Source organism: Oryctolagus cuniculus, chromosome 1 (genome assembly GCF_964237555.1).
Source record: "Oryctolagus cuniculus chromosome 1, mOryCun1.1, whole genome shotgun sequence".
Taxonomy (NCBI): domain Eukaryota; kingdom Metazoa; phylum Chordata; class Mammalia; order Lagomorpha; family Leporidae; genus Oryctolagus; species Oryctolagus cuniculus.
In genome coordinates, this window is record NC_091432.1 from 106,588,698 (window position 1) to 106,614,033 (window position 25,336).

The window sequence follows — 25,336 nt, forward strand, 5'->3', positions numbered from 1 at the left end:
TTCATTACATTCGTTTCCTCTTAAATCTGTTACAAGGAATGTGCCACTCACTCAGAATCCACTGTACCTCTTCCAATGGGCTGAATGCCCTGATACTTAAAGATTTATGGAGCCAAGTGATTTCAGTTAGTTCTACATAGGAGAGAAGTTTTCTGGAGATTAGTTTAAGAACCCCGTTGAATACAGTGGAAGTTAAGTTGTTATCAGCTTAAAAAGGACTGTTACAAAGCAGCGGATGTTTGATGTAAACCTTGTGGTGATCACAAAGGAAAAAGACTGCAGTAGATACACAGAAGACAAAGATAAAGAAATCAAAGCAGCCCACTATAAAAACCAGACAAAAGACCAATAAATCACAAAGAAAGATAGCAAGAAAGGAAGACTGGAACAAAGCAACTACAAAATAGTGAAAACAGTAAGCAAAATGATGGTTATAAGTCCTTATTTATCAATAATTACTTTAAATGTAAATGGATCAAGTTCTGTAACCAAAAGACATAGTATGCTTATTTTTTAAAAGCACATTTAGCTATATGTTGTCTATAAAAGAATCATTCTGGCTTCAAGGGCACACATAGGCTGAAAGTGAAAGGATGGGAAAAGAAATTCCATGAAAATGGTCACCAAAAAGCAAGAAAGGATACAAAACAGACTTTAAGTCAAAGTTGTCATGAGAATAACATTAAATGATAAAGGGATCAATTTATCAAGTGGAAATAACAGTTATAAATGTATGTAGCTAACATCAGAGCACATAAATATATAAGCAAATATTAACAGAACTGAAGGGAGGTAATAGACCTCAATGTAATAATAGTAGGGTACTCCAATATTTCAGCAATATGTTGATAAGCTAGGCAGAAAATCAATATGGAAACATTATATTTGAATAACACTTTTTTTGGACCTAACACACAGTACATTACATTTAACAGCAGCATGGTGTATGTTCCTTTCAACTGCATACAGCATATTATCCAGGATAGAGTACAGGTAAGGACACGAAACAAGTTTTAACAAATTTATCAAGATTTAAATCATATCAAATGCCCTTTCTGATCACATTGGTATGAAAATGAAATCAACAACAGGAGGAAAACTGGAAAAAAATTACAAATCTGTGGAAGTTACATATGAGTGGCTCAAAGAAGAAATGAAAAGGGGGAATTAAAATTATTAAAATAAAAACATAGCATATCAAACCTCATGAGATGTAACAAAAATATTCTAAGAAGAAAGATTTTTAAAATGTTTATATTCATCTTCTGTTAGAGATGTAGAGAGAGGGAAAAAGAGGTAGAAAGTGGGGCTGGGAGAGAGATGATGTCTTCCAATCTACTAGTTTACTCCCTTAATACCTGCTACAACCAGGGCTGAAGCCAGGAGCCTGGAACTCCACCCAAGCCCCTCACATTGGTAACAGGGGCCTAAACACTTGACCAATCATCTGCTGCCTCCAAAGATGCTTTAGCAGGAACCTGGATCCTTAGTAGAGGAGCCAGGACCCAAACTGGCACTCTGATATGAGATGTGGTTGTTCCAAGCAGTGGATTAACCTGCTGCACCACAGTACCTGGCCCTAACATGGAGGTTTGTGGTGATAAACTACTAAATTAGAAGAAAGAACTAAAAAATCCCCTAACTTTGTACCTCAAGAAACTAGAAAAAGGATTACAAACTAAGCTCAAAGTCAGTAAAATGAAGGAAATAATAATGATTGGACAGAAATAAATGAAACAGAGACAAGAAAAAACTAGGGAAGATTAATGAAAAAAGAGCTGTTTTGTGAAAAAATAACCAGCTGACAGACATTTTGATGGACTAAGAAAAAAAAGAAAACTCCAGTAAATAAAATCATAAATGAAAGAGGAGACATTATAACAGAGATACAAAGAATCATATATAGTGATATGGACATTTATATTCCAACAAATTGTATAACTTCAAAGAAATTGATAAATTTTTGAAAATGTAGATTCTACTAAAATTGAATTATTAAGAAATAGAAAATATGAACAGACCAATAACAACTCAAAAAAGAGATTGAAATAGAAATTCTAAAAAATCTCCCAACAAAACCCCATACCTGCTAGCTTCCCTGCTGAATTCTGACAAATATTAAAGAATAAACAATAAAAAATAATCTAATTCTTCCAAATAATTGAAGAGAGTACTTCTAAATTCATTTTACAAAACCAGCGTTATATTACTTAACCCAGACATAAACACTGTAAGAAAAGAAAATTAAAGATCAATATCTGAGATGAATATAAATGCAAAAGTCCTTAACAGATTATTAGCAAACTAAACTCAATAGAACAATAAAAGGATCAATTATCAAAATCAAGTGGGATTTATCATTGTAATATAAAGATGGCTCAACATGCAGAAAGCTATACATGTTGTATACCATATTAACAGAATGAAGGCTAAAAACCATGAGATTATCTTAACAGCAGCAGATAAAGAATGACAAAATTCAACAGCCTCTCATAATAAAACCCTCAACAAATTGGGTATAGAAGTAATTATTTCAACACAATAAAGGCCATGTATTATAAGCACATAGGTGAAAACTCCTTCTCAGGTCAGGAACAAGAGAAGGTTGCCCAATCTTTCTGCTACTCCACATAGTACTGCAAGTCCTTGCCAAAGCAATTAGACAAGAAAAAGAAACAAAAGGCACCCACATTGGAAAAGAAAAAGAAGAATTATCTCTGTTTGCTGATAATAAAATCTTCTATATAAAAAATCCTAGGGAGTCCACCAAGAAACTTTGAGGAGTTAGATGGGTTAATAGGTACCAAGGTCAGTTGCAAGGCAGTTAGGTCAGTCAACGGCACTTAGTTTTGAACAAAGCTAGACAGGATTGTAATCCTTCCTTCTGATTAGCTGTTACTCTGCTTCTCTCCTGTTAAAGCTAGAGTTGATTTTCAGAGAGGGGCCAATCAGAAAGAGCCACTTTGTGCATAAAAATGGCAACCCCTTGCAGGTTTACCTGGCAACTCCTCCCTGGGAGCCCCTCTCTTGACTACTGAAGCAGGTTTCTTGCTCTCAATAAGCAGGTTTCTTGTTTTGCTCGCTGTCCCTGTCCATGTGGAAATTCTTTGATGTGAGACAAGGGCTGAGATCATCCTTGTCCTCATCCTCTTGCAACAGCTTGGTGCTGTGACTTGGATTCAACCCCAACCCGACTCAGGGACTCAGACCACCTCATCAGACTGCTTCTGCCTCTGTTTTTCAGAGAGCCTCACTTCCCCTTGAGCAGCTCTCTCAAGAACACCTGGTCCCTGTCAGCCGGTTAAAAGCAGTTTGCCAGTCCTAAGACTCTCAGGTGTCAGGCTTGCTGACCAGGGCTGGATCAGTCCTCTGGAACTGAGATTCGGTTCTAATTCCTCTTTCTCTTGCATGGATCTACCCTCCATGAGGGACTGGAAGAAGGTCTTGAGACAACTGATAGATTCTTGCTGGGGCCACACCCAGGTGCTTCCTGAAAGTCTCTTGACTGGACACAGGATGGCCTGGATGGGCTTTGGGCTGGGAAGTGCACTTCCTGCAGGAAGCAGCACTATTGAGAGTGGGCACCATGTAGAGTGAGGCCATGGACTCTGTGCTTCAATGCCCCAGTGCCCCAGTGACTCCTTACTTTACCCCAGACTTGAGTGCCTGTGACCTGCTCTTTTGGAGCCCTCACGGGCTGTGACATGAGAGGCTCCACCCTCTCTACTTCTTGTCTTGGCTCTGGCAGTGTTGGTCCTGCTCAAATCAGTTTCATTTTGAAGGTGTTGACCCATCACATAACACTGGAAGAAAGTCTTGGAGTAGCTGTGAAATTCAGGTCAGGGCAACACTTTGGTGTTTTTCAAAGGCTCCTTGACTGGACAGCAGATTCTGATAGCCTGATAGGGTGTCAGACGAGAATTGCACTGTGTTCTTTCCACGGAAATTAATCTGTCGGTGAGACTGGGCATGGTCTGGAGCCAGGTCGTGGGCTCCTTGCCCCAGTGCCCCAGTGACTTTCTACTTGGCCCCAGACTCTGACAAGATCTCCATCTCTTTTCCTGCTCACCTCACCACACTGTGGTCTCTGGATACTCTTTAGTCCTGCCAGCTCTCCTCATTTCTTATAAACCAGAAATCCTGGTCCTGTTAATTGGTATTTCCCTATCTCACTGATTTTGGGTCAGAATTTAGGTATTCCTTTTCAGACACAGGCAGCCTTTCTCATGTAGAACCCTTTGTGACCCAGACTCGTGGAGACAGGCCTTCTTGCATGTTCTCTGGGGTCCTCCTGCCCTCTCCTGGGCCTACTTCCATCAGGTCCTTCCTAGATATTCCACACCTCAGGGGTAGGTCGCTGGAGAGGACGTTTATTCCTCACTGTTCCTTCAGCAGTTTAGTCACCAGCTTTTTTAAAGGGATCTTGTCATGAAGGTACATTTTCAAATTAATGCCTATAGATATGGATCAAGGTTAGGAGATGTAGGACAACTGTTTCTTTTCAAGTATGGGGGCAAAGCAATAATGATATATATCTGCAGAAGGCAGGCTTCCCAGTTCTAGCATGCTCTCTGTGCTCTTCTGGTGTGAGTAATATGTACTAGTTCCTCTGGAATCTTCCTCTCTTTGCTGTGGGATTCAGTGCATGTCAGGATGTCTAGGCAGCAAGAGAGTTTGAGAGATGTCTCAATCCTAGGAGAAATAAAAAGTTGATGGATGCTTCTGTTTTTATCCTCTAATTCCAGAGGGAAACACACCGTCTACAGGAGGTTCGCCCCTTGGTGTACACCCTCAGATATTGGGATTCCTTTCATCCCCAGAGCTTGAAGAAAATATGCCTCATCTTTTTCTTCATTATAATTTGGCCTGGTTACAAACTATAGAATGGAGAAATTTGGCCTCCAGAGGGAAGTATTAACTACAGTATCATTCTCCAATTAGCTCTCTTTGGTTGTAAATCAGGGAAGTGGGTGGAGGTCCCTTAGATGCAGACTTTCCTTGCACTAAGAGTCAATGCAGAATTCTATAGTGCTTGTTGGATTGACTCAAATATTGTGGAAGCTCTATTTCATCCAGGACCACAATAACCTCCCTGTAATCTGCCCACTTCCTCTAATGGTCTTCCATATTCCAAATCTTTAGCTCCATAAGAGCCTTATGCCAATTTACAACCTCAACAAATGCCTAGAGGGCTAGGACTTATTTGGATCCAAGTTCCTCTTTCCCCCCTTTCTCTGGAGGACCTTAGGCAGATTAATACAGGTCTCGGTAGCTTCACAGATGACCGCAATCATTACATTAAGGCCTTCCAGAACTTAACACAGGTATATAAGTTAATCTGGAAGGATGTAACACTTTTCTTCAGCCAAACTCTAACAAGGTCACAAGAGCTAGTAGCCATACAGGCAGCAGAGGGATTTGGGGTGTGTTTTATGTATCCCATGGATATGAACGTTAAATTGCAATCTATGAATTAGAGGTGCCATTATCCATAGGTCAACAGGCAATTCTCTAGAATGAACCTAATTGGGGCCCTAACAATCTTCCAGATAATTGGAGAAGAAGGGACCTTATTTTCTGTGAAATAGAGAGGCTAAAGAGAATTGGAACCAAACCCCTTAATTACTCTAAATTATCCCAGACTGATCAAGGGCCATAGTAAAATCCTATGGAAAACCCTATGCCTTCATGGAATTCCTGAGAGAGACTTTGAAGAAATACATTTCATTTACCCTGATTCTATAGAAAGACAAGAAATTTTAAAGGAGTGATACCTGATCCAGTCTGAAACCAGAAGTTCAGAGTGGGACCAGAAAGTGCCCTAGAGAGTTTCTTGAAGGTGGCCACCACAGGATTTTATAATAGGGATGAGGAGAGGACCAAAAGGCAGAAGCCAAAGGACAGAAGGAGATATCCATGCCTTCCTGATGCTATCAGTGCAGAGGCAGTGAACACTTCCTCACAGGTACTCAGAATAGACCCCCAAGGCCATGTCCCATTATAAAGGAGATCATTGGAAGTTTAACTGCCCCTGAAGGCCAAGAACTCCATGGTCAGGCATCTCCACTAGACCTCCCACATGGGACTGAAGGGACCTGAAGGGGCCCTCTTTACAGGCTCTGGTGACACAGGAGATTGGTACCCAGGAGCCCAGGGTAGTTCTGATAGTGGAAGGAAGACGTATAAATTTCATTCTGGACACTGGAGCAACTTTTTTCTATTCTCCACTCCAGCTTTGGGACTCTCTCCTCTTGTACTGCTACTGTAAAAGGTGTGTTGAAAGCACCTCAGGTTAAATATTTCACCCAACCTTTAGGCTGTGTCTGGAATGATCTAATATTTACTCACTCCTTTTCAATCATGCCAGGAAGCCCAGAACCTTCACTAGGTAGGGATCTCCTGGCCCAGATGAAGACCACAGTTCTTACAGGACCAGGGGAGATTTTATGCCTCCCTCTGACAGAGATGAACAATCCTGAAGTTCGGAGTACCTATTTGGGTTGGGCTATAACTGTTCAGCTTGTTCATCTTTTTTAAAATTTATAATGTTTTAATTGACATAAGGTAAAAAATTTTCATGTATTTCATAAATATAGATTTAAGAGCACAATGACATTTCATGCTCTATGCTCCCTCCTGGCCTTCCCAATGATATATTTTCAGATTATTTTATAATCACAGGCTTACTCCTCCACAAAATAAAAAATTCAAATGTAGTAAGTGGAAAAACCACAGTTCCTCAAGAATATATACAATGGTGGTAAGCAATAATCAAATCTCAAAATGTCAATTTTTGCGCACATATATGACATTTTTTTGTGTTCAGCATATTAATTAAAAATCAGGAAAAATATATTTGTCCTTTGGGGACTGTCTTATTTCACTAAGCGTAATAGTTTATAGTTGGATCCATTTAGAATCGAGACAGGATTTCATTCTTTTTATTTATGGCTGAGTATAGTGTATATATACCACATTTTCTTTATCCAATCATCAACTGATGGGCATCTGAATTGATTCCATATCTTAGCAATTGTGAATCAAGCTGCAATAAACATGGGGTTCAGATAACTCTTTTATATGCTAATTTCATTTTGTTTGGGTAAATTCCCAGAAGTGCAATGGCTAGGTCATATGGTAGATCTAGCTTCAGATTTCTGAGGAAACTTCATATTCTCTTCCACTGATTGCATTAGTATACTTTCTCACCACAGTGTATTAGGGTACCTTTTCCCCCACATCCTCACCAGCATTTATTGTTTTTTTTTTTTTTTTTGATTTTGGATGATAGCCATTCTAACTGTGGTGAGGTGAAACCTCACTATGATTTTGATTTGTATTTCTCTTATGACTAGTGATCCTGAGCAATTTTTTTATGTGTCTGTTAGCCATTTGAATTTCATCTTTTGAAAAATGCCTTTTTAAAGCACTCTGGCCTCAGAACCAGCCCTTAAGGCATTTAGATCTGGTTTTAGCCCATGAGAGTTACGCAGGCATGGAAAGCCAAGACACTGTGGCAAAAAATGACCTAAATGAAAGATCTCTGCAAGTGAGATCCCAGTGGAAAGAATGGGCCATCAAAGAAGGAGGTACCTTTCTCTGAAGGGAGGAGAGAATGTCCACTTTGATTATGGCCCTTTCTAAATAATGCCGGAGTTTGTGGACTCAAGAGGCTTCCATAGCCTTGGCAGCTCATGACAAGAGCCTTGGGTGATTACTGACATCATAAAAAAGAGTGTCATTTGTTAAATCAACAACGGGAGTCACTGTGCACCTGCTCTCCATGTAGGACCTCTGTCCTTAATGTGTTGTACTATGAGAATTAATGGTAAAACTACTACTCAAATAGTACTTTATACTTTGGATGTCTGTGTGGATGCAAACTGTTGAAATCTTTACTTAGTATAGAGTTGATCTTCTAAATATAAAGATAATTAAAAATGAATCTTAAGAAGAATGGGATGGGAGAGGGTATAGGAGATGGTGTGGTTTGGGGGTGTGAAGGTGGGTATGGGAGGAAGAGAAACTATAATCCAAAAGTTGTACTTATGAAATTTAATTTATTAAATAAAATCTTTCTATAAAAATAAAACAAAATACTTTTGTAAGCAAAAAAGGAAAAATGCCTGTTTAAGTCTTTTGCCAATTTCTTTTTTTAAAAAGATTTATTTATTTGAAAGTCAGAGTTGCACAGAGAGAGATGCAGAGAGAGAGAAAGAGGTCTTCTATCTGATGGTTCACTCCCCAATTGGCCACAACAGTCAGAACTATGCTGATCCGAACCCAGGAGCCAGGATCTTCTTCTGGATCTCCTGTATGGGTGCAGGGTTCCAAGGACTTGGGCAATCTTCTACTGCTTTCCCAGGCCATAGCAGAGAGCTGGATCAGAAGAGGAGCACTGAGACTAGAACTGGTACCCATATGGGATGCTGGTGCTTCAGGCCAGGGTGTTAACCCACTGTGCCACAGCACCAGCCCTGCCAATTTCTTGATTGTATTGTTTCTTTTGTTGTTTTAGAGTTTATTGAACTCTTTATAGCTAGTGGATATTAATCCTTTATCAGTTGCATAGTTTGTATATATTTTCTCCCATCTGTCAATTGCCTCTTGACTTTCTTGAGTGTTTCCTTTGTAGTGCTGAAGCTTCTTTGCTTGATGTAATCCCATTTATCTGTTTTTGCTTTGATTACTTGTGCTTCTGGGGTCTTTTCCAAGAAGCCTTTCCCAATTCTAGTATCTTGCAGAATTTCCCCAATGTTAGTGATTTGTTGGTATCAGGTCATAGATTTGGATCCTTGATCCATTGTGAGTTGATTTTTATATAAGAGGTAAGGTAGGAGTATTGTTTCATACTTCTGCATCTGGAGATCTAATTTCCTCAGGACCATTTGTTGAAGAGATTATTATTGCTCCAGAGACTGATTTTAACTCCTTTTTCAAAGGTTAGTTGGTGTTACATGCCTGGATTGATTTCTGGGGTTTCTATTCTATTCCATTGGTCTGCAAATCTATTTTTATGCCTCTACAAGGCTTTTTTATTATAGAATGTGTTAAAAATCTTGTATTGTTATGCCTCAGAATTTGTTTTTGTTGTTTAAGATTGCTTTAGCTATGCAGGGCCTCTTGTGCTTCAATATGAATATTAGCATCATTTTTTGTAGCTATTCAAAAACAATTGACTCATGTTGTTCAGACTCCATATGTTTGCATATTTTTTGGAGTTTCTTAAGTTGTTAACTTCCAGCTTCATTCCATATGGTCAGAATCGATACATGTTATGATTTCCATTTTTTGAATTTGCTTGACTATGATGTGTCGTCATGAAGGTGTTTTCTGTTCATGTCTATTATGAGTTCTATGTGCTTTCTGTACTTGGGTGTATCTTTCTTTCCCCCAATTAGAGAAGTTTCCTGTTATTATTTCGCTGAATAGGCCTTTTAATTCAGTCTCTCTTTCCACACCTTTACAAACTCCTAAGAGCCGTATGTTATATGTTTTGATAGTATCCCATAAATCTCAAACACTGTTTTCAGTTTTTCTAAATTTTTTTTAGTCTGAAAGAGATATTCAAATATTTGTCTTCTATCTAGGACATTCTTTCTACCTCACCAAGTCTGTTCTTAATGCTTTTCACTGTATAGTTATTTGACATATTGACCACTTCACTTCTAATATTTTGAGTTGATTTCTCTTCAATATCTCTTTCTCTCAGTAAAAGTTTTCATCCATGTTGTATATGGATTTCATTCTCTTGAATTTGTTTCTCATTGTTTTGAGTAATCTTATGATCTTTCTTTTGAATTCTTTTCAGACATTTCATCAACCTTTTCTTCTTCACATTCTAATACTGAATTACTCTGTGTTCCTTTGAGGAAGTCACGTTGTCTCTCTTCTTCATTTTTTTTCTTGTGTTTCTATTTTTTAGGCATTTGTGGAACCACTTGTTCATTTTCTCTTCTGATGGCATTTATCTTTGAAATATGCCTCTTGGCTTAGTGAGTGTTCCTTCAGTGGATATTCAAAGGTGTGTTGGTGGGGACAGGAAGCTCCAGTCAGTGCTTGGGAGTGGTGCAAGTGTCCAGGGTGATACCCAAGTTGGGCATGATAGATCTTTTGTATTGTCAGCAAGGTGGAGTGTATGATCACATCAGCTGGTGTGAGCCTTGCTTCACCCTCTCTCTACCAAGGTATTCAATGACTAGATTGAGCCCCCAGTGTTTACACAACACACCCAAGCAAGCACATCTACCACACTAAGACAAAGACCTGTGTGGGGCTCAACGTGAGCATGTTTCCCTCTGTAATAACTCACTATAAGCATTTAGGGAACTCTGAGCCTCTGAAGCCTGACAGTGATTGCTGAGAGACCCAGCAACATCCCACACATTGTCACGAAGTCACAGAATTCCCATAGTCATAATGCACAGGGCTCCCACAGTCACAAGGAACAAGAGATCCACTCTTAGCCCCGTGAGCCTGCTCCACCCATGGAGAGAGCTGAGGGATTCCCAGAGCCTGCTGCCTGTTGGTGTTTCACCTTGGTAGTTTGAGAGTACAGTCACCCATGATAGAGTTAGGATAGGGGAGCATCTCACAGTCTTAAGTGGGTGCCCAACCCCCTTCTAACTCCCCTGAGAAGACTCAAAGTCAGTAGTGACCATGGATTTATCCCTCAGATAAAATCCCCTACTTGTACATGCATGAGCTACAGCTGCCTGCACTCGCCTTATCAAGACGAGGCCTTCTCCCTGCTCATTGCCGGGAGTCTTTAGGAGGGGATGGGAAGCAGGCGATGTGCTTTCCTTTCATGGGGTTGGGTGGGCACCCTGCCTCTCCGCCAGATTTAAACTCAGTGTGGTCTGCAAGGTTCTCTCTAGACAATATCAGCAGGGACAGGGTTGCTGCAGACTTCTTTCACTTCTAAGAGGAATATGTCTCCTGGCTGCTCAACATTTCGCTGCTGGGTGTGGCACTTTGTAGGGATCGGGGAAGGGAAGGAAGCAGTTTCCCTGCTCTAAACCCAGCAGTTGCTCACGTCCCAGTCAGCTCCCCAGCTCCACATGATAAGAGATTAACACCCAAAGTATTTAAGAAATTCAATTCAATGGTAAGAAAAGAAATAATCTGATTAGAAAATGGGCCAAGAGAATGAATGAACACTTATCAAAAGAAAACATGCAAATAGCCAACAGATATATGAAGAACATGTTCAACATCAGTATACATCAAGGAAATGCAAATTAAAACCACAGTGAGGGGCCAGCACTGTGGCTCACTTGGTTAATCCTCCACCTGCGGCACCGGCACCCATATGGGTGCCGGGTTCTAGTCCCATCTGCTCCTCTCCTCTTCCAGTCCAGCTCTCTGCTGTGGCCCAGGAGGGCAGTGGAGGATGGCCCAAGTGCTTGCGCTCCTGCACCTGCATGGGAGACCAGGAAGAAGCATCTGGCTCCTGGCTTAGGATCAGCATAGTGCCAGCTGTGGCAGCCATTTGGGGAGTGAACCAACGGAAGGAAGACCTTTCTGCTGTCTCTCTCTCTCTCTCTCTCACTGTCTATAACTCTACCTGTCAAACAAACAAACAAACAAAAAAAATCCATAAAAAAAAACACACTGAGACAACACCTTAAATGTGTTAAAATGACTATTATCTAGAAGAGAAATATATAAGGGTGGGAAGGATGTCTTGTAAACTGTTGGTGGGAATGCAAATTAGTATATCCATTATGGAAAACTGTGGGAAATAAGAATGCCTGAAGCCACCTACCCACCAAAGGATGGACTCAGAAACATGAAATAAGCAGAAAGTGAGGCTTCTATGGCTACCTGGTCTAGAGAATGGTGACAAGCAGGTGGAAACATGCAACTCCCTCAGAGCCTCAGCTCTTTCTATCCCTGGTATGCAGAGGTCCTTTCCCCCAGGTTTCTCACTGGATGGGAAACTTTGGAGGTACAATAAAAACCCAACATGGCACTAAGGCAGGGTGTGGGAAGGGCAACAGGGGTGGGTGTCGCTGGGCAGATCTAGGACAGGGGAAAGCATCAAGGCTCCAGGAACGGAGGTGCAAGAGCATAGTGTAACAGGCATCCAGTGCTACAGATTACAGAACTGCTGAAAGTTGCAAAGATAACAAGTGGTGAATGGTTTGCAAAGCCACGCAGCCATTGATCTCCTTTGGGTTTGCAACCCTCTCTCCTACATGCTACTGAAGCCTAGTATCTTGACTTCACCAAGGTAAGTTAAATTTTTATGAACGTATTCCATGATCACTTCTCACAAAACTATATGGACATTCCTCAAATTTAAAAATTAGATCTATCACATGATCCACAATCCCACTACTAGGTATATATTTAAAGGAAATGATGTCAGTGTGATGAAGACATATCTATACTCCCAAGTTCATCAAAGCATTATTCACAATAGTAAAGATAGGGAAGTAACCTGATGAATAGATAAAGGAATCTATGAATAGTTTTTTTTTATAATATGGCTTTGCATAACCTTTTCGAAGTTTCCTTAATATGCATGGATTTGAAATTTTTTTGTACCAACATAAATTTATCTTTTAAATCCATCTTTACTCAAACTTTTAAAAAATATATATGTATTTATACATATATATGTACATACATATGTTATACATACATACGTACAACATATATATGTACATACATATGTTATACATACATATGTACATATATATGTTTTTCAGTCTTATACAAAAAATAAATCCTGTCATTTGTAGAAACATGGATGAACCTGTAAGACATGCAAGTAGAATGATCCAAGCACAGAAAAACAAATATTACATGATCATAATTACATGTGGAATCTTTAAAGTCAAATTCATAGATGTAGAGTATAATGATATTTGTCAGGGGCTGGGAGGAGAGAGGGGAGAATAGAGAGATGTTGGTTGGAGAATACAAAGTTTCAGTTAGGGTGAATAAGATCTGGAGATGACTGGTACCTACAGTTAGTAATAATGCATTTCATACTTGACACAAATTGCTAAGAGAGTAGATCTGAAATGTTCTTACCATGTCAACAAAAATGGTAATGTGAAATGATATAATTATATTACTATAATACATAACAATATATTATATAATATTAATATATTATGTTAATTAGCTGATTTTAGTAATTATTTCATAATGTATGCTCATGTGTACTAGACATGTGCATTTTTTATTTCCAGCAGCATCTCAATAAAGCTGGAGACAAAAGGAATCCTGAACCTCTGTCTTAATTGTCGCAATAATATAGGACAAAGCAGTAGAGAGAAACAAGAAAGGAGAGAATTATATTTATTTATATAAATATGTATATTTATATATTTATAATTATGCATTATAAAGTATGGGGAAAGATTGGAAGGAACTATAACCCTTTTCTTTGAGTAAATTCCTCTAGAAATTATCTGCTGACACCTGGTGATCACAATCCTGTTATCCATGCAGTTATAAAGACATGTACCTGGAGGGACTGGATCAGATGCAAACAAACATGATGTATTTTGAGATACACACACACATACACAAATATGAAAGACAAGCCTGTAAATATATGTATCTGTACCTACAGATCTATCTATCATCCATCTACACCAGTATAGAGAGAGCTAGATCAAAGGCCCCTCATGCAAAGTAATGTAGACTGATGTACCATGGCCACTTACCACCATTAATGTCATGCTATCTACAAAACACAGTTTGCTCTTTTGGATTCTCTCCTTTCTTGTTCCATATGCAGAATTGCAGCAGGATTTAGACTGGTGGCTACTCCTCTTACAGCCTGACATTTAATTTAAATCTTTAGGGCTGGAGTGCTTTTTGTTTGCAGTGGTTTAGAACAAGGAGGCAGAGTTTAAAAAGAAAGTACTCGGCCGGCGCTGTGGTGTAGCGGGTAAAGCTGCTGCCTGCAGTGCCAGCATCCCATATGGGCACCGGTTTGAGTTCTGGCTGCTCCACTTCCGATCCAACTCTCTGCTATGGCCTGGGAAAGCAGTAGAAGATGGCTCAAATCCTTGGGCCCCTGCATCCACGTGGGAGACCTGGAAGAAACTCCTGGCTCCTGGCTTCATATCAGCTTGGCTCTGGCTGTAGTGGCCAACTGGGGAGTGAACCAGTGCATGGAAAGCCTCTCTCTCTCTGCCTCTCCTTCTCTCTGTGTGTAACTCTGCCTTTCAAATAAAAATAAATCTTTTTTTCAAAAATAAAATACTCCAAATGTTGAGAGGAATCAGCTAAAGTGATTCTCCGGTGTTCTGAAACTGTGGACCAGGGCTTCTGTTTTTCTTGTTTCCAAGTTTTCAGGTATTTCCCCTTCTAATGTGGAGGTGACTACACATCACAGTCAAACAAAGGCATAAGCAAGGGAAGTACAGTTTGCACATAAATATATAATGCCTCAACCAACGGTTGACCTTGCCCTGCAATTAGCTGTCTGTTCTTTAAAAATCAAGCTTTGGAGCTTCCTCCTGCCACTGGCTGTGTAGAATAAACAGGAACAGATCCCTGAAAAGGAGAGCTGTGACTCCAGCTGGCACTCTGTGGACACAAATAACATTTCAGCTTTTGATTGATGAAGCTTATTGGGAAACTCTAACCCTGAAACCAAGGCTTCGATCAAGGAGACTGTGCAGCTGTCATTCATTGGAGATAAAACGAGAAAATGACGGAGAAGCTATGCATCCACAGGTGCAGTGCCTTCCAACTTTTGCTGGTAGGCTTTAATGGAGTGGGGAGAGGGCAGAGAGCTGTAGACCAGTGGTGCTTTGCAAATGGCATGTCGCAGCCCTTTAGGGGGATGGTCAAATTGTTTTATTTGGGTATTAAAAATACTTTTAATGCAGAATACAACTGGGTGGGATAAAATAGAATAACTAGAAAATATCCAAGTACATCACATGTAGTTAGGGTAAGTATTGTTTTAGAAGGATTGTGGTTTGTGTGTGTATGTGTGTGTGTGTGTGCATGTTCATGTGTCCTGAATTGGGACTTGGTGTGGTTTTATTCACTCTGGATCCCAGGAGGTAAATTTGAGAACCACAACCATAATTTAGTTCTTAAGCCACATATTCACATACTTTTGGGATTCTGAGTTTAAGAGATAAGCCAGACACAGAAGGACAAGTACTGCATGTTCCCTTTCATATATGGAAGCTAAAACAATGTCAATGTGAACTTAAAAAGGTGCTTATAGGAAACTGAGAAAGTGGTGGGAGGAGGGGTAGATTTAATCAGCTTTGCTGCCCTACAGCCCAGTGGGCAACTGTGATCCACAATCATGTATTCTACACATATAAAGAACTGGAGGAAAGGAGCTGGTAGGCTCCAAATACAAAGAAAAGATAAGGAAATTTAAAAGGCAACTGCCTGATTTAGTCAGCTGATACTGTATTTATGTGCTGAAATATTGTACCATATGCCATAAAACTCTACAACTCTTTCATGTTAATAAAATTTTAATTAAAAACTAGAACTAAAATATTGAGCTACCAAAATTTTTTGTGTTTTTTTTTTTTATATTTACTGAGCTTTTCTTGAGACTAAGTTTTTAAATTTTTTTTTTAGTGAGCTTTTCTAAAGACAATAACTCTTGGGCTTTTTGGCACTGTTTACTGACAACTTTGGCATGAGGGGATAAAACCCAAGATGGAAACAAGTGTCCTAAAAATATTAATGGGGGATTTATTGTGAAGCCTCTGGGGGCAGAGGAGACATGAGAGGGAGTGCATCAGAAAACTTGTGAGTATGCGTGTGCACATGTGTGTCAGAAAGATTTACAAACCAGGGTTTAGTAGAAGACATTTACTTTGGGTTAATGAAGCATTTACTTGGGTAAAAAGAAGCATTTACTGGGGTCAACAATGCTACAGCTTGCTGTCCACACTGAGTCTTCAATGAGAGAAGATGCAGAGGCCTGATGTGACTCCACACTTGTAGAAATAACTTGAGAGTCAGAAGCCAGGAATCCCTCAACTGGTTCTGATTCCTGCCCCAAGGAAGAACTTTGCTTCTTATTTCTAATAGAACATAGAAGGAACATTCTGAAAGCCTAGGAGACTCTCACCCTGTTCCAGAGATTACTGAGGAGGAACCAACATGCCCAGACCAGTGCCATGTCTATTTGATTTCTTGTGTGACTATTTCTCCTGTCCTGTCTTGCAGGATATTCGTTTTGTTTCCAAATGCCATAGCTCGCAAGTCACTGGTGTTACTGATATTTACAATAGTTTTCTGGGTCATATACTTGGCTTCGGAAGACCACATGAAGGTAGGAATTGATTCCTTGTGTAAACTTTCACATAAAGTCACAATGAATGACTTCATTCTAATACCCCCTGCCTGAAAGGCAAGAAATAAAAGTTGAGAGGGTTCCCTAGTCAGCATTGCTCTTTTGGACAATATGTACTCCGTTGTTGCTATTTCTTAGGGGCAGGTGGAGCGTGGCCATCTCAGTGGTTTTTGGCACAGCCAACCAGCCCACCTTTCAACCCTTCCTTCTTTAGCCTCGGACACTGTACTCCAATTATATCTCCAATTAAGTTCCCTGTCTTATTCAGAACATTTTCATCATCTTTGTGTAGTCTGATTAACATGTGTCAGATTTTTCTTTTCCTGTGGTCTGTCTTTCTTTGTTCCTTTTCTTATTAATTTTTTCCAGTTTTTATTTTTTATTTATATAAGATGAACTCTGGCCTCATAATCAGCCCTTAAGGCATGCGGATCCGGCTGAAATGCCCATGAGAGTATTTCAGGCATGGAAAGCCAAGACACTCTGGGGGAAAAAAAAACCTAAATGAAAGATCTCCACGAGTGAGATCCCAGTGGAAAGAACAGGTCATCAAAGAAGGAGGTACCTTTCTCTGAAGGGAGGAGAGAACTTCCACTTTGACCATGGCCTTGTCTAAAAATTATCAGAGTCAGTGAACTCAGGGGGCTTCCATAGCCTTGGCAGCTCATGACAAGAGCCTAGGGTGATTACTGATGCCATAAACAAGAGTGTCAATTTGTTAAGTCAACAACAGGAGTCACTGTGCACTTACTCCTCATGTAGGATCTTTGTCCTTAGTGTGCTGTACATTGTGATTTAATGCTATAACTAGTACTCAAACAGTATTTTTCACTTTATGTTTCTGTGTGGGAGCAAACTGTTGAAATCTTTACTTAATGTATGCTAAACTGATCTTCTGTATATAAAGAGAATCGAAAATGAATCTTGATGTGAATGGAAGGGGAGAGGGAGTGGATAAGGGCAGGGTTGTGGGTTGGAGGGACGTTATGGGGGGGAAGCCATTGTAATCAATATTCTGTACTTTGGAAATTTATATTCATTAAATAAAAGTTAAAAAAAAAAGATAATGGGAACTAGCAAAAGAGCTTAGACCATACTCAGGAGGTTTCTCTTCTTGGGTCATCTCTCCAAATTCTGAGTTCTTTAGATTTCTTCCTTTGATCTTCTTTTCTTGCACACTTGTAGGACTTCATTCATACCCCCCATACTCCTTTGTTACCCGTATTAGTGTTTCTTAAAGTTAGACTTGAGGGCTCTCTGCACCAGAACTTCCATGTTTGTGCTTGTGTGTGTATAATGCAGATTGCTGAGCCCTACTCCAGAGTTACTGAAAGTTTGGGGGTTGAGCCTATGATGTATTCACAATCTCCCCTGCTGATTTTATATAATGCTGAAGCTTAACAACCTCTACAGTGTGTTCCCAGAGCAGAAGCCACTTCTGAGACCCACTGCTGTACATGTGTTGTTCATTGGATGTCTCCACTTAAGCCTCTTAAAAATGCTGCCCCACCCACATACACAAATACACAGTATGAGTGGGCCTTTGAACTTGTCATTAAGACACTTGTATCTCATATTTGAGTACCTGGGTTTGAGTCTATCTTTGGCTCTGGATTCCAGCTCCCTGCTAGTGTAGATCCTGAGAAGCAGCAGGTGATAGCTGAAGTGGTTGGGTCCCTGCCACCCAGTAGGGAGACCTGGATGGAGTTCTTAGCTCCTGACTTCCACCCAGTTCATTCCCAGCTGGTGTGAGCATTTGAGGGGTGCATTAAACCAGAATTCTCTACCCCCTCTCCATCCTCTCTGCCTCTTAAATAAAAAAAGAAAAGGTGGGCAAGACATATTTAAAAACACACTCTGAATCTGTTCTACCTCACACCATCTTCCCTTGGAAAAACAAACAAAACAAGCCTACAAGACCTAATGGAAAGAAATTTCCTGTGCTTTCCTGTATCTCTCCTATCTTGACTACTGACTGCAGACCATGTAGTCAACCAAGCAAAAACTCTCGACTAGGTAAAAACCAGTAAGTGTTAGAAAACCTGCCTCTCAAATCAGCCCTTTTTTTTCTCCATCCACATTCCTTGCTTTAAAGTTTAGTCCTTTGTCATTTCTCACTTAAAGTGCTGAAAAATAGCTACTAATTAATTTCCCTGCCTTCAGTCTCCATCAGTTCTAACCATTCATTCAACAAACATTTGCTGTTTGTACATTGTTTCAGGTTTTGATATAGACACAATATCATGGTTGTTTTTAATAATTTGAAATTATACTTCTAAAGGAAAATTTGAATATGGTACTCTAATCACCTTTAGTTTGGTATAGGTGAAATTCCTTGGCATATTGTTTCATTTAGTCTCATTTGGGTAAACGACACAGAACTTCCATTGTCCCAAGACATTCTTTCACTGCTGTCTCATCTATCTGCTCTTCCTTCAGGTGTCCACAAAGCTAACTTTTTTAAAAAAATATTTATTTTACTTGAAAGTAAGAGTTACACAGAGAGAGAAGGAGAGGTAGAGACAGACAGAGAGAGAGAGCAAGAGAGAGAGAGGAAGAGAGAGAGGTCTTCTCACTCCTCAGTTGGCCACAATGGCTGGAGCTGTGCAGATCCAAAGCCAGGAGCCAGGAGCTTCTTCTGGGTCTGCCACGTGGGTGCAGGGGCCCAAGGACTTGGGTCATCCTCTACTGCTTTCCCAGGTCATAGCAGAGAGCTGGATGGGAAATGGAGCAGCAGGATCTCGAACTGGTGCCCATATGGGATGCTGGCACTTCAGGCCAGGGTGTTGTTGCACTACAGTGCGACCACAAAACTAGCTTATTACTTCCTTCAAGTCTTTGCTCAAATGTCATCTATTTGATTCTAGAAACAGCCCATCCTAACCTCTTAAAATTCCTTCTACCCTTTTGACTTCCTTTTGCAATGGTGCTTTTCACTCCCTGCTGTACTCTATGAGTTACTGACTTATTATGTTCTTTGAATATTGTCTATCTTGATCTACCATAAGGTAACATCTAAGAAGGCAAATATTTTTGTATTTATTTGTTGCTAACTTCCAAGTATCCAGAATATTGTGTGGCAAAAGGAGGTGCTTAATAAATAATTGATAAATAAAGAAAGATTGTTCAGTGATCTAGGTGAATGGTAATGGTAACTGAAAAATAGAACTAACAATAAGGATGGAAAAAGTCAATGAATTTGAAATAGAATTGACAACAATAATGATTGGCTAGGAGGGGAAATGGCGGAGTTAACCAGGAACTGCATTCTAGGTTTGCAGAGCTATAGGGCTGTGATAACTTTCATTGAGTATATGAATATGTCAGAGTATGAGAAATACTTTTGAAGAACAGAAAATTAATTTATACAGAAACAATTTATATTTGAGATCCTTTCAGATCATCAAAATGGAGATATATCTTCAATAGATTATTGAATATGTAGATCTGAGTAAAACATGGTTTAATTGGTTAAGCTGCCATTTGGGAGGCCTGCATTCCATATTGGAGCACTTCGAGTCCTGGATAGTTCATTCCTGATCCAACTTCCTACTAATGCATCTGGGAAGCAGCAAGTGATGGCTCAAATACTTGGACCCTTGCTACCCATGTGGGAGACCTAGAAGACATGTTCATTTCTTGGCTTCAGCCTGGCCCAGCCCCAGGCATTTGATTTTTCCATTTGAGGAGTGAGCCAGTCAATGGAAAGTCAATCCCACTCTTATTCTTATTGATTTCAAGTAAATAGTAAAACCTTAAAAAAGCACTGGGCTGAGATGTGAGTTGTAGGAGAGGAAGTGGGGAAAAGGGATGGAAGAGAACTTGCAACATGTAATTGGCAGGAGTGGGGACTAAGTGAAAGCATGATAGTTAAAGGAGAACTGGAGTTGCCGGCACCGCGGCTCAATAGGCTAATCCTCCACCTAGCGGCACCGGCACACCGGGTTCTAGTCCCGGTCGGGGCGCCGGATTCTGTCCCGGTTGCCCCCTTCCAGGCCAGCTCTCTGCTATGGCCCGGGAGTGCAGTGGAGGATGGCCCAAGTGCTTGAGCCCTGCACCCACATGGGAGACCAGGAGAAGCACCTGGATCCTGCCTTCGGATCAGCGCGGTGCGCTGGCCGCAGTGCGCCAGCCGCAGCGGCCATTGGAGGATGAACCAATGGCAAAAAGGAAAACCTTTCTCTCTGTCTCTCTCTCACTGTCCACTCTGCCTGTCAAAAACAAAACAAAACAAAACAAAACAAAACAAAACAAAAAAAAAAACAAAGGAGAACTGGAGTCTCAAAAAAGCATTTTGTTAATATGGGAGATACTTAAGTATATTTAAATTCTTATGGAAAGAGGCTAATGGAAAAAGTAGGAAGTAAACAAGAAAATATATGGTTATATTAAGTTAAACATGGTACCAGGAAGTGTAATTGCCAGCTAAGTATCATGGGTCTACAATGCTGACAAGTTTCAAAAACAAAGAGATATTGGTACTGGAGGAGTACCTTCAATATAGATCTATTTTCAGTTAACTTTATACTCATAAGGTTAACTCTACACTAAGTAGAGGGATTAAAAAGTAGTATGAAGAAAAATGTAAAAAACAAAAACAGACAAAAAACATTGTTCCTCAACAGTCAAGACAAGGGCTGGTCAAAATCACTGCATCACAAAATGTCAATTTCACTCCAATAGATTACCTTTTAGGTACTCTATTAGCTACTACAGATTGGAAAGAACATATGGTGTTTTTCTTTTTGGGACTGGCTTATTTCACTCAGTACAACGGTTTCCAGTTGTATCCATTTTGTTGCAAATCACAGGATTTCATTTTATTTTTTTACTGCTGTGTAGTATTCAATAATATGCACATAGCATATTTCGATATTCAGTCTTTAGTTGATAGACATCTAGGTTGAATTCATATCTTAATATTGTAAATTGAGCTACACTGAATATGGGGTACAGCTGACTCATATACTGATTTCATTTCCTTTGGATAAATTCCTAGGAGTGGAATCGCTGGGTCATATGGTAGGTTTATATTCAGATTTTAGAGGTACCTCCATACTGTCTTCCACAGTGGCTACAACAGTTTACATTGCCACCAACAGTGGATTAGGGTACCTTTTTCCTAACATCCTGGTCAGCATTTGTTGTTTGTTGATTTCTGTATGAATGCCTTTCTGACAGGGGTGAGGTAAAACCTCATTGTTGTTTAGATTTACATTCCCCTAATGGCTAGGTATCTTGAGCATTTTTCATGTGTTTGTTGGCCATTTGAATTTCCTCTCTTGAAAAATACCTGTTCGAGTCCTTTGCCCATTTCCTAACTAAATTGCTTGTTTTCTTGTTGAGTTTCTTGAGCTCTCTATATATTCTGGATATTAATTTTTATCACTTGTATAGTTTTCAAATATTTTCTCCCGTTCAGTCGGTTACCTCGTCATTTTGCTGTGTTTTGCAGTGCAGAAGCTTCTCAGTTTGATGTAAACCCATTTGTCTATTTTGGGTTTGATTGCCTGTGATTCTGGGGTCTTTTCCAAGAAGTCTTTGCCTATGCTAACTTCTTGTAGGGTCTCCCCAATGTTCTCTAATAATTTGATGGTATTGGGTCATATATTTAGGTCTTTGATTCATTTTGAGTGGATGTTTGTGTAAGGTGTAAGGTAGGGGTCTTGCTTCATACTTCTGCATGTGGATATCCAGTTTTCCCAACACTATTTGTTGAAAAGACTATCTTTGCTCCAGGGATTGATTTTTGCTCCTCTGTCAAAGATAAGTTGGCGGTAGATGACATGGATTGATTTCTGGATTTTCTATTCTGTTCCCTTTGTCTACATGTCTGTTTTTGTGCCAGTACCAGGATGTTATGGTCATAACTGCACTGTAATATGTCTTGAGATCAGATAGTGTGATGATTCCAGGTTAGTTTTTGTTTTTTAAGATTGCTTTAGCTATTTGGGGTCTCTTGTGTTTCCATATAAATTTTAACATCATTTCCCCAAATTTTCCAATTTTGATTGGGATTTCATTGCATTTATATATTGCTTTTGGTAGTATGCACATTTTGATGATTTTGATTCTTCCAATCCATGAACCTGGAAGATTTTTCTACTTTTTATGTTTTCTATTTCTTTATTTAATGTTTTATAATGTTCATTGCAAAGATTATTGACATCCTTGGTTAAATTCATGCCTAGATATTTAATTTTTTGTGGCTATTGTGAATAGGATTGATCTTAGAGGTCTTTCTCAGCTCTGGGATTGTCTGTGTATAAAAGGCTACTAATTTTTGTGTGTTAATCTTATATCCTGCAACTTTACCAAACTCTTTTATGAATTCCAATAGTCTCTTAGTGGTCTTTTGAATCCCCTATATAGAATCATGTCATCTGCAAATAGGGATAGTTTGACTTCCTTCTTCCCAATTTGTATCCCTTTGATTTCTTTTTCTTGTCTAATGGCTCTGGCTAAAACTTCCAGGACTATGTATTTTTTAAAGATTTATTTTATTTATTTGAAAGACAGAGTTACAGAGAGAGGTAGAGACGGAGAGAGGTCTTCCATCCTCTGGTTCACTCCCCAGTTGGCTACAATGGCTGGAGATGTGCTGATCTGAAGCCAGGAGCAAGGAGCTTTCTCCGGGTCTCCCATGTGGATGCAGGGACCCAAGGACTTGGGCCATCTTCTACCGCTATCCCTGGCCATATCAGAGAGCTAGGTTGGAAGAAAGCAGCCAGGACTAGAACTAGCACCCATATGGGATGCCGGCGCTTCAGGCCAGGGCTTGACCCAGCCTGGTGCCACAGCACCAGACCCAGGACTATATTGAATATCAATGTTGAGAGTGAGCATCCTTGCCTGGTTCCAGATTTTAGTGTGAATGCCTCCAATTTTTTCCCATTCAATAAGATGTTGGTTGTGGGCTTGCCATGCATTTCCTTGATTATGTTGAGGAATGTTCCTTGTATACCCAATTTAATTAAAGTTTTCATAATGAAAGGATGTTGTATTTTATCAAATGCTCTCTCTGCATCTATCAAGATAATAATGTGGTTTGTTCTTCCATTTGTCACATTTATTGATTTGCGGATGTTGAGCCATCCCTGCATATCAGAGATTAATCCCACTTGGTCAGGTGGATGTTCTTTCTGATGTATTGTTGTATTCCATTGGCTAGAATTTTTTTGAGGATTTTGGCATTTATGTTCATCAGGGAAATTGGTCTATAGTTCTTTCTCTGTTGTTTCTTTTTTTTAAAAAAAAAGATTTATTTATTTATTTGAAAGAGTTAAACAGAGAGAGAAGTAGAGGGAGGGAGGGAGGGAGGGAGGGAAGGGGAGAGAGAGAGAGAGAGAGAGAGAGAGAGAGAGAGAGAGAGGTCTTCCATCTGGTGGTTCACTCCCCAACTGGCCGCAACAGCTGCCAATCCAAAGCCAGGAGCCAGGAGCTTCTTCCAGGTCTCCCACGTGGGTGCAGGGGCCCCAGGACTTGAGCCATCTTCTACTGCTGTCCCAGACCATAGCAGAGAACTGGCTCAGAAGTTGAGCAGCTGGGACACAAACCAGCACCCAAATGGAATGCTGGCACTGCAGGCAGCAGCTTTACCTGATATGTCACAGCACTGGCCCTGATGTTTCTTTTCCTGGTTTTAGAATTAAAGAAATGCTGATTTCATTGAAGGATTTTTGAAGGGTCCCCCCCTCCAATATTTTTGAGTAGCTTGAGAAGAATTGGAATCAGTTCTTTAAATGGCTGGTAGAATTCAGCAGTGAAGCCATTGGGATCTGTGCTTTTCTTTGTTGGGAGTATCTCTATTACTGATTCAATCTCTGCTTGGTTCTTGGTCTCTTTAGCTGTTCTATGTGTTTATGGCTCAATTTTGGTACATTGTACGTTTCTAGGAATTTATCCATTTCTTCTATTTTTCCCAAATTATTCTATGTAGTAATTCCTGATGATTCTTTTTATTTCTGTGGTATCTGTTGTTGCATTTACTTTTTCATCTCTGATTTTAGTGATTTGGGTCTTCTCCCTATTTTTTGGTTAGTTGGCTCAATGGTGTGTCAATTTTGAATTCCATTTCAAGCATTTCATCAATCTCTTCATCTTCACATTTTAATATTGAAGTACTGTTGTGTTCCTTTGAGGGGTTCATGCTGTCTCCCTTATTCTTGAATTTCTTCATTTATTTATAGGCATTTGTAAAGATACCTGTGGTTTTTTTTTTTCCCTCCGGTGGATTCTATCTTTGAACTATATGCTTCTGTGTCTTAGTGAAATATCTGCTCTTTCAATGAATTCCCAGAGGTATATGCTGGGTTTGGCCAGGGAACTCTGGTCAGTGCTCCAAGGTGGTAAGAGTATCAAGGGTAACACCCAAGTTGAATGTGGTAGATCTCTTCTTGTTAACCGAAGGGGGCTAGGGTCACTTCCGTTGGCACAATCACACCCTCACCTCCTTTTCCAAGGATATCAATGCCTGGGTATTAGCCCTCAGTGAGAGTAACACTCATCTGTGATTACTCATGAACTCTACAAAGGATCTGTGCATTCTTCAGTGTGAAGAATCCCGCTGCAATGATCCCTCCCAGGCAATCAGGGAGCTCTGATCATGTGGAGTCGCCTATAGTCATTGCCCCGTGCCCTCTCGTGCCATCACAAAATTCCCACAATCTCAGCCCACAAGGCTCCCACAATCATGGATTGCAGAAGATCGTCTCTGCCCCACTAGCCTGTCCCATCCACAGAGAGGCAGAGACAGTCCTAGGCCAGCTGCATGAGTGTGCTCCACCGAGGCAGTTTGAGTCCCAGTCTGCGGAATGTTGAGGGGCAGGGTCTGCATCAAAGTCGTGCATGTCCTAGGCCCTGTCAGTAGGGAACACAGCTTTTCCCCTTTGCTATAATCCCTGGATCACACTCATGCAACAAGACTTGCTGGCTTAATGTAGCCTTCTCCCCAACAGTTGCTGGCTGCATGCACCGGAGCTGCTGCCACCAGTACTGCTGAGAAGACAGCATCTTGTCTCAGCCAGTTTC

At 40.2% G+C, this 25,336-nt stretch overlaps 1 protein-coding gene across 4 annotated transcripts in view; it reads left to right on the forward strand.

Moving 5' to 3' along the window:
* Positions 1–14,491: 14,491 nt before the first annotated feature.
* Positions 14,492–25,336, forward strand: part of LOC100357107 (NXPE family member 2) — a 38,826-nt gene continuing 27,981 nt past the window's right edge. Inside the window, exons 1-2 of one of the 4 annotated variants that reach the window (XM_051849113.2) lie at positions 14,492–14,731; positions 16,180–16,285. In XM_051849113.2, the coding sequence (XP_051705073.2) occupies positions 16,280–16,285 (6 nt within the window). In that variant the 5' untranslated portion in view covers positions 14,492–14,731; positions 16,180–16,279. The remainder of the gene's footprint in view (positions 14,732–16,179; positions 16,286–25,336) is intronic. The other 3 variants (XM_002708413.3, XM_070078585.1, XM_070078587.1) reach the window with 3 other exon arrangements.